The 10,150-nt window shown below is 54.7% G+C and overlaps 1 protein-coding gene across 2 annotated transcripts in view; it reads left to right on the forward strand.

Moving 5' to 3' along the window:
* TSPAN14 (tetraspanin 14) overlaps positions 1-3,168 on the forward strand; it is a 58,186-nt gene extending 55,018 nt beyond the window's left edge. For both annotated transcript variants that reach the window (XM_013062910.2, XM_004765282.3), the window contains 2 exons: positions 264-383; positions 1,348-3,168. In XM_013062910.2, coding sequence (XP_012918364.1) covers positions 264-383; positions 1,348-1,419 — 192 coding nt within the window. In that variant the 3' untranslated portion in view covers positions 1,420-3,168. The remainder of the gene's footprint in view (positions 1-263; positions 384-1,347) is intronic.
* The last annotated feature ends 6,982 nt before the right edge of the window (positions 3,169-10,150 follow it).

The following is a 10,150-nucleotide window of genomic DNA, read 5'->3' on the forward strand; positions in this document are numbered from 1 at the left end:
GGCCTCACCAGGAGTGGGTAAAGACCACCGCCAGGAGCCTTCGTCTGGGCAGAGGAGAAGATGCAGACTGCCCAGGGAGAAGGCAGAGACTGCGGCAAGTGGAGGCAGTTCCCCTGGAGGGTTCTGTCCGCCCTGAGCACCCGACTTCCAGCCCCCTGGCCTCTGCTGAGCTCCACCCTGCCCGCCAGGGGAGCCCTCTGGGGAGCCGGGGTGGGGATGCCCTGCATGTCTTGGGCTCAGGTCGCTGTACTGTTTCCCTTTAGCTGAAGAGCAAGTGGGACGAGTCCATCTTCACAAAAGGCTGCATCCAGGCGCTGGAGGGCTGGCTTCCGCGCAATATTTACATCGTGGCCGGCGTCTTCATCGCCATCTCCCTGCTGCAGGTTTGCTCCCCCTGCCCTTTGTGGCTTCCTTTGTCCTTGCGGGTCGCACCTGTTCATCAGAACCAGATGTCACACACTCTGGGCAGCTAGCAGCTAGCAGCTGCCCAGAGAAGGGGGAGGGGGAGGGGAGGCAAGAACGCTGCCAGTCAGAGAGACTGGTTCTCCGGGGTGCCCAGGGCTTGGGAGGAGAAACTGGCAGCCCCCAAGCAGCCTCTTGGATGGCCATCACTGCCTTGCGGAAGGTGCATCGTTCAGCTCTGACGCTGCCGTCAAGAGGGTGCCTGATGCGGCCCAGGGGCTACGGACCATCCACACTCCCCTTCCTCCTTCACCCCGCCAGTGTGTGTTGAGTGATCGCAAGGGAAGCTTAGACACAGAAGCATCTAGAAAAGGAAAGAACAAATTTACTTGCCAAATGAGCAAAACATTCAGACTTGAGAAGAACTGGCTCATAAGATATAAACCACAACAGGAATTTAAAGGGGAAATAAGCAAAATTCCAAGATTTCCGAGTTCACATTGGTCTGTTCCTGGTAAAAAAAATAACAGTGTTGATGCTGGTCACCATGGTGGGATGGCAGCGCAGCTAAAACCAGGGAGAACCTTGTTTTTATCATGGAATCCTGGTTTACAGGAAACATCAAGATTTATTATTTTACGTCAGAACCAGTCAGGTGACTGTTATTTTTGGGTTAACTGTGGGTACAAAGTGTGTCCCAGCACAGGATATGTGACGTGCATGGCCCTGTTGGAGGCAGGCCTTCTCCACTGCCAGCCGTTTGCCCCAAACTTCTAGGCCCCAGGGATAGAGCAAAACAGACCCCAGGCCTCCCTGTTTACTGGCGGGCACATCCTCTGTGCTGCATCCTCACTGTCTGCAGAGCGGGCCCTGTGCACCTTGCCCTGTGCTCGCCCTCTCCTGTCTGGCCCCAGCACTGATAGCCTCCCCTGGCTTTGGTTTCAGATTTTTGGCATCTTCCTGGCGAAGACCTTGATCTCGGACATTGAGGCGGTGAAGGCAGGCCATCACTTCTGAGGAGCAGAGGTGAGCAAGCAGAGCTGAGCCACGCCATGGAGGCCAGAGCCCTTCGCTGCTGTCAACCCGACATCCAGAGGGAGAGAAGTGGACACACCCAGCCAGAGCCAGCACCCCGTCTTCGGCATCAGCGTGACGCGACCTCCCTGTTTCTGTTTGCTGGTGCTGAAGACCAAGGAGCTCCTCTGACCTGCACGGACTTTTGACAGAGACCCGCCCTCTCGGAGTTTACCCAGAGACGGAGACCATGTCTTTAAGCGGGGTAGGGACTCTGAGGGACAGAAGGTTCCCATGGCTGTGAAAAGGGCCTGACTCAGTTTTCCTGGAGACTAAGTGTGTCTGCAGGGCACCCTGGCCTCCCCACTCATGTTGTCAGTGCCAGCCTGGAGGGCGGCCACATCTGCTATGAGGGGGACCTGGGTGGGAGCCCAGCAGACACGACGAGGCTTCAACCAGCCGCAGAAGGGTGCCACCTGGAACTGGGGAGGGGAAGGGGAACAAAGGGACCGTACCAGCGGAGCCTGTGTGTCTGTACAAGCTGGGGGGTGTTTGCGGGTTCCTCTGCCATGTCCAAGGAAGCCTGAGCCATGTGTGGACAGGTGCCACGGAGTGCCTCCTTGACCGCCCCTTCCAGGACAAGACCTGCCTCCAGTTTCCACAGTATCAGGTCCTGATGACACGTGGGGGAGCGGGCCACGGGCAGGGTGCTCCTCTGAGAGTCGGCTCTCCCTTTCTGAAAGTGTGTACATAGTTTATTTATAGGGATAAGAATGTTCTCACACCATTTCTTCATTTCCTCTGGCATTCCCTCCAAGCAGCCTTACACGATGTCTGGGACTGAAGCCATCCCTCTCAGTTCCCTCGTGTGTCTCAAGAACCAACCCCCTCAACTTCTCCTTTTCATCCCTCACAGTCCAGGTGCACACACGTGCTCTCCCTTCCTCTGTGTGCCCCAGCTCACACGCACCCACTCCCTTCCCCAGCTAGGCCTCGCCGTCTTCTGGTCTTGGTGCTACTGAATCCATCACCTGGAACTTGAATCCTGACCCCACCTGCCACTCTCCCTACCCCCCCACTGCAAGGCCAGGGAGCCCCAGCCAGAGACGTCCAGCCTGGAACCTGTGACCAGGGCTTCTATCGAGGCTACATGCTAAGGGCCGCTGGCCGGCCTGGTGTTTGCCTCTCCCTGGAGAGCGTAACTGTGGCCGGGCCCCTGTGTCGAGCCTGAGACCCCAGCCTGCAGCTGGGTAGAAGGTCAGGATGGTTCTTCTTTGGCTAACTTTTGTGGTGACTCCCCCCTCCACTGTCCCCAGTCAGGGATCTGTGGTGATCATGTTCCCCCTCCCGGGCAGGGCTATCTCGGGGCTTGCTCTTGGAAATGAAGTCTGTCTTATGTACCGAAGGTTTCCCCACCGGGGGTGGCTGGTGTGTCTGTGTGTCTTTGGCTGGGCTCCTCTCTAACGCTTCTCTGGATCCCGTACCAGTTCTGTCCTCCTTGTTCAGGGACTTGAGTGCTACCTTGACTTGCCGAAGTGTACATGCTAGTGTGGTGTATACTGGTGGGTGTTTGTGGATGATGCTACGATTTTTGTTTCTGGGTTTGTTTTTTGTTTTTTTTTTGTTTTTTTGTTTTTTATTTCTTTATAATTTTCTCTGTAGACTAGAGGAAGAAGAATGCTTGTGTTTTCAGGAAGTGTGATGCTTTTCTTTGACTGCCAAACTCTTTTATGGAATATATCTTTATATTAATGCTGTTGTCTTGGTCGTTTTTATTTTGAGTGACATCAAGATGGCATGAAACATCACGATGGTAAACTCGGCTGCTAAGGGAACCGGGGGCACTGGGAGTGACTAGACAGGACAGGACAGTGGAGGATAAAGGAATCCACGGGCGGCACAGTTTGAAACAAACTTCCATCAAGTGATTTGTTTTAGATTCCGTGCGCCACTTTCCGTTATCCTTTGTGTGGAGGTTACACCCAGATCACGCGGACTTGTGGCTTGCTTACGCCCAGCTGGAAGCACGAGGCAGAACTCTTGACTCTGCAGGTGGGCAGGAAAAGCATTAGGCGACCTCTTTCCAGCCTCGGGTGATGTGATCCAGGTGGGAGAGCTTGGGGACACTGGGGGGGGACGACCCTGCTGCTACATGAGTGTGTCTGGACGTCCGCAGGCCCATCTGAAGGGTAAGTAGCATTGTCCACCTTGCCGTGTGCCTCTGATCTGTCCGGCCCCGGGGAGATGGTGGCTCTGGACCCACGCTGCTGGTGCGTGGGTGCCCAACAGCTTAGCCTCCTGGGTGGCTCCTTCTGGCTCATCTATCCGGGTCGCCCTTGTGGCTGGACCCCTTGTGAGTCTCCTGACAGCTCCTAGCCCAGCTCCAGATGAAGACTAGTTAGGACTTTTTCAAGTTCAGTGTGTTTTTCAATTAGTTTACAAAGGTCTGGCCATTTGAGCCGTCCCCTCTGCCTCTGAGTGGTTGGATGAGAGAAGAGAGAGGAAGCCTGGCGGAAGGGGTGCATGCGTGGCTCTCTCCAGTGAACCCTCCTCCTCTCGGAGCCACAGTGCAGGCGTCCCGGTCCCGCGCAGCCCCTGCACTCCCTGCCCTCCCAGACCGGGAGGAGGCCACCGTGACCTGTGCACACCCCTCGGTCGCCCCCACAGACTCTCGCTGCAACGTTTCTGGCTCTTCCTTTATCCTTCCCGTGCCCCTCCCGCCCTGCTCCTTGTAGGCCTCGGCTGCATCGGTGTTTTCCCACATCCTCTCCCTCTCACAATACATGTTTCCCCATGTCCGAAGGCTTGCCTCTGCCCCCTTGCCTGCCTGCCTTCCCTTCCCTGGGGGGGCTCGTTGTCTGGGTCTCTGTACCCCGCCCTCCACAGCCCAGCACTCCTCCCTGACTGAAAGCTGCTCACCCCCTCACCAAGCCCTGTCGGCCTCTGCAGCCCCCAGCACTCTGGACCACCCTCTGGGCCCAGGCTCGCCCAGCCTCTGGCCCACGCTGCCCATCCTTGTCACGCCCTCCAGCAACTCCTGCCACTGCCGGGCTCACCTGTCTCCAGGGGTGCGCCCTGCCTGGAGGGCTAGGCTGTGAGCTGGGCAGGAAAATCGTCTCCTAGGACAGGAAAACAGTCTCCTAGTGCCCAGGAAGTCTGTAGTTTCCCCATGTGAATAACAATAAAAATGACTTGGCTACAGAGCCTTCCGGAACGTAGGGTGTGCAACAGGCACTTAACAGTTAAATTCAGTGACCAGAACAGCTCGGAGGAAGCCAGTTTCGTGCCCAAAATGTGCAGCTCGGAGAAAGGGGAGCTCCTGTGGAGGATTTGGAAGATCTAGATTCAAACTCTAGAAACCTGCCCCAGAACCTGTACCTGTTCGAGTAGGCCTGGCTCCTGCTGAGTGAAACCACACCAAGGGCATGCCCAGGGAGAAGCGGTTTCCCGAAGATTTCCCAGCTCCCGGACTCTGTGGCAGGTTGACAGATGTTTGGAGAAGGGAGGGGAATGTTCACTCCTGCCTGTGTGCCTGGATTTGGGACAATATGGTGCTCAGCCTTCTTCTCGGCACTGGGATCATCATGGTGCTCAGCCTTGCCCCTGAGACCATGGTTTTGGGCCACAGGCTCACTTCCCTGCAAGGCCAGAGCTGCTCTCCACGCAACAAGCCTGCTGAGGTCTCTATGCACCTGGTGGGTCTGCCACTGGGGTGGTAATGGGCACGCATATGAGTATGGGCCTCTGCAATCTTAGGGACCTCAAGGAGGAGCTCCCCTGAAGAGGAGGCCAGCAGAGAAAGGAAGGCCTCAGTCTTGGTAGCAGGGCCATCTGACCGTTCTTGGTCTGCAGCCTCAGAGCATGGACTGCAGAGGCCCAGAGAAAGGTGAGGGGCTCTTGCAGTGGGTCCCAGCACCCAAGGAAGGACCCAGCATCCTAGGAAGGTCCTGCCCATGTGTCAAGTTCTCAGCCCTGCCACCCAGAGGGTCAATGCCTTTAGGTGTATGAGGTGAGTGGAATGACTGTATGACTTTCACAGGGGGGTATTTCCAGCTCTAGGGTCATGCATCATGTCTCTCGATGGGGCCACAGGGTTTTTAGGTTGTCTGCCCCTAAACTGTGGTAACTTGTCGCCAGTGATGGATCTTGGTAAAGGTGCTTCCACAAGCTTGTGTCTGTTACTCAAGAGGTTGTTGCCTGACCTTTCAGGGCCGACGGGGCACTCTGAACATCCAGGGGACCCTGTACCTTTAGTGCCATTTTAGCTCTGCCAAATCAGCAAGACCAGTCTTTTCCTCCTCCAGACGGCAGTGAAGAGAGGTATGTTCATTCTCAGGATGCTGTTGGGGTCTCCAGGATGCCTCTGGAAAACCTGCCGTGGGCACTGTGGAATAAGGACCGGGGAATGGCTCTGAGAGGAAGAAAAAGTCAAGGCTACATTCAAGTGGGCACTCTTCCTGCAAAGTGACCGATTTCAGAGAACCCGGCTTTGGAGGAGGGAATGAACCTTTCCTCAGGAAGGCCGAGAGCATTCTTTCTTCCCTCCACCTTTTTTCCGTGCTCTGCTCTCCTACTTCAGTGGGGGCTTTGGAAGCAGGGTTTAATAACCATAGAAATAAATGAGCACCTCGGACTATAATTCTATCACCTCAAACAACTTTAAAGCTAGTTATTTTATATGTTTAAGTAGTCTAAGCGCGGCTCCGTGTAATGGGAAGAAGTACGCTTCCTGTTCCCCAGAGGCAACTGCTCCGTCCCAGGTAACCTTCTAGAAAGTGTGGATCCATATTCCCAAATCTTTCTCATACAAATGAGAATCCTATTTTACGTGGTAGTCAACAATTAATTTTACTTGATATTTCCCCGAAATCTTTCTCCATGAGTGAATGTCGGTCCACAGTGCACCTTCACTGTCCCACCACCCAAGGCAGGGCCCCCCAGCCAGTGAACGAACCTTGCTCTGCCCAGGGGAGTATGTTTACAGTCGCAGGTAAGAGAAAACCCGGTTCAAACCGGTTTACACAATGAGGGGAGGTTTTTGGCTCCTGAAACTGGAAAGTCCAGAGGTGGGGTGAGTTTCGGGGTTGGTTTGATCCAAGTGGCTCAGCAACGCCAACAGGATCTGGTTTCTTTTATTCTCTCTGCTCTGCCTTCAACAGTGCCCCCATTGGCCGAGGCAGAGGGAGGGCGGACCCATCACAGACAACCTGGGTCCCCACTGTGACGGGAATGGGATGGTAGTGAAGCCACTGAGGGAAGCCCCCCTCCCAGAAGCCCCTGCACTCATCCTTCCCATTCAAACCACGTGTCAGGGCAACAGACCCCTGTGGAAGGGGGTGAACGTTGCGGAGGCCGCCAACAGCCTTCATGATGCTTCTGTGGGTGGATGTTTTAGTTGGTGTGGTGTTTTGTTGTTACAAGGGCTTATAAAAACTCCATGGCATTTTGTTGTTAGAAATGCAAGAAAAACATTTGTTTTGTTTTGTTTGCAAGAAAAACATGTTTTTAAAGGAGTTCCCCAAGGAGGTGGACTGACATCGTGACGATTGGGTTCTCGGGGCTGGGGCATGTCTACTGCTGCCAGCCCACAGCTGATATGTTGAGGGTGCCGTGGCATGAACATCCATGATGGAGGTATGGGCTGGCTCTGGGCCAAGGGGGTAGATGGGAGGGGGGCGATGTCTCTCCAAGGACTCCTCCCAGTAGCCTGTGGCCCTCCAACAGCAGAGGTTCCACAGACAGGCTGAACAAGATGGGCAGGAGAGCCCTAGCCATCTGCCTTTGCCCTGGAAGATGGCTGGTCCTGTGGGAACAGTGTTGTTGGGAGGCAACCTTGTTTATCAGTGAGAATCAGCCCTCAAGACCCAGGGCTGCCCCTGAGGTTGCATAGGGAGGGAGCTAAAGAGTCCGGGCAGACACAAGCCTGGCCCCTGTCAGCCCAGAGGAAGCTCTAGGATGCGGCAGTTGGAAAGTCAAGGACCACCCGGTCTCCCAGCATGCCCTGGTTTCTTGCCCTGGGTCTCTGGGCTCCAGACAGCTCACTGCCTGACTGCTGCCCCCTGGTGGTTGGGTTGATCCCACTGCTGGAGAAGGGGGGCACCCCTGCTGGGCCTCTGCCTGTCTGCAGAGGGGTAGGTACTCGTTTTGGAGGCAAAATAGAGACAAAAGGGGAAGGGAGAGGAGGAGGTCTTGGCTCTGTGGGGGTGCATCCCCAGTGGAGACAGGGATGGGCTGTGCCAGCCTCTTCCGCTTCCCCTGCACCTGCCAGGCTGCAAAACCAAAGTTATTACGTGAGAGGAGGGAGAGCCCAGACCCAGATTTGTTTGGCTTAGGACCTCTGCTGTGGTGGGAAGAGGCCTGAGCCTGAGCTGGAGTTTGGGCTCAAAAAAAAAAAAAAGTAAAACTTAGTACCTCGGTTTCTTCATTTAAATGCTCTCCCCCCCCTCCCCCACAGGGGGCCCAGGAATATTCCATTCATTATTGGAGATGAAAGAGCGTGGGAGCCCTGACTGCCCAGCCACCTACTCACCAGCCACGGAGCTTCTGGCAAGTTACTTAGTCTCCTTGAACCCTCTTTGTAGAGTAGGGATAGTAATGGCCCCACGTGGCCTTGTCTTGAGGCTGACATGAGCTCAGGGCACTATTGGGCACCCCCAATTACTGCTGGGGAGATGAATGAGGAGCAGCAGATCCCCACCAGGCCAGTCCCCACCAGGCTGAGCAGCCTGGGTTCCAAGTCACAGTTCAGGTGGGCTGACACAAAACGCCCCACTTCTCTGTGCTCTCAGGATCAAGGCTTGGAGGTCTGCAGGGAGACTCAGCAGGTATCTGGAATTCAAGATCTGTTTGCTTTCTCTGCCTTAGAGGTGGGGAGGCAGGAGAGGGTGTCACTTCTCGTCGGGAGCGCAGGTCCTGCTGGAAACCAGCACAACCCCAGAAGTCTCTGGAAGCCCCCAGAGGAAGCAGAGGGGCCCCTCGCCCTCCTAGGGAATGAGGGGTGTCCACAAAGGCCAGCCCACGGGAGCCCGCATAGCCGCACAGCCTGCCTTCAAGGGGCTCAGAGAGATGACATGGGGAGTTAAGGGGCTCAAGGAGCTTGGGATGGGAAAGAAGAGAGCTCTGAACCAGGTGCTGCGGGAGACAAAACCCCAGACCCGGCAAGACATCATATTTGGACCAGGTGGACCCCAGCTGGTACCATTCTGGTCAGGAGAACAGACATGCAGGGAAGTGCTGGGACTGGCCAAGGCCGCAGCATGAGGGTCCAAGTCCAGGAGGCCGTCTGGGTCCTTTCCACCTCTGATGGGCAAGGGTGTCCCTCCAGGTGATGGGGCAGCCTCAATGGGAAGGAAGCCAGGAGCCAGGGAGACCTGTGTGTGTGTGTGTGTGTGTAAGACAGGTGTATGGGCCCTCACTTGCGTGTGTGTGTGTGTGTGTAAGACAGGTGTATGGGCCCTCACTTGCTCCCAGGAGAAAATCCTTGTGTGTAAAAACCTGTGGGAGCCAGGGTCAGGTTCTGTTCTAAGGCAGCATGAATCCGGTGGTCTCAGCTCTGCACTCATTGCCCCTGTCTGGCCGGTGGTCCTCCTCTTACCCTCCTTGCCCAGCCCAGTCATCCTCTCAGTGCCTTTGAAAGGGCCTAGGACTGCTGGCCCTGTTTGAAGGTGATTGTTTGGATGTAGTCATTCACCTGACTGCAGGGACTGGACCCAGGCCTGGTGTTTTCTTTTAGTTTTAGATCTATTTTTTCTCCCTGTTTTTTAAAATGAGCACAGCTGTGGGCCTATCTGGACAGAGCTGGAGTGGCCTCTGGGAGGGACTGAGCACCCTGTCTCTTGAGGTGTGCAAGCCCAGGCTCACCATCTCCCGGGGTCAGGAGTGATATGGCTGGAAGTGGATTTTGTGTTTCGTGGACCATGGCCAGTCTTCCTTCCCATCTCTGAGAGGCAGTGATCTTTAGTGTGCCTTTTGTTAGAGGTAATCTCCCCCTAAAAGAGTATTACTTATTTGATATTACATATGCATGTGCCAAAAATTTTATTTAATTCATTAATCAAGTGAGGGAGCTGGTAAGATTACCAGTCAGTTTGGAGGAGGAATCACATATATCTATATGGAGTAAAGGAATGTGCAGACTGGCTTTTTTTCAGGGGGAGGAGGTAGTTGGGCTCTATTCACATACATACAGTTAGGCATGTCCATAGACAAAAAGTATTTGGCCTTAACACTACAACTTAGTTGTAAAACTGCTCAAAGGTAATGAAAGTCCAGAATCACATCATTGGAAGAACGTGCTCTAAACAATGCATTGTTTTCCACGTGAGACACCCAGAATCTTTTTCGCTTATTCCAAAAAAGATTTCCTTCCACTTCTCGTCCTTCTGGCACAGCTTACTTTTAAGAAATAGGACTCAGGCAAGGAATCCAAAGGAGCCAATCTCTTATGGCAAAGGGTGGAGTCTGCGGGTTAGGGTATCTCCCAAGTGCCCTGAGAAAAGGCCAGCCCCTGCGGGAGGCGTCCTGGGGGCACTGGCTGCCCTCTTAGCAATGAATGGATGGCTCAGGTCCTCAGGCCATGTCTGCTGCCCCACGAGAGCCGGGGTATCAGTAAAGGTGCTTTAGTCCTGTGGCCACCCCTGCAGACCCACCAGGAGCCACATTCAAAGCTGACCTTGTCTTTTTTGACCCCCAGTACCAACTCCTGCCTACACCCCAAACTTTTCCCATTTTCTCC

The sequence above is a fragment of the Mustela putorius genome, unplaced genomic scaffold (assembly GCF_011764305.1).
Source record: "Mustela putorius furo isolate JIRA1106 unplaced genomic scaffold, ASM1176430v1.1 tig00000698_pilon_pilon_pilon, whole genome shotgun sequence".
Classification (NCBI taxonomy): Eukaryota; Metazoa; Chordata; class Mammalia; order Carnivora; family Mustelidae; genus Mustela; species Mustela putorius.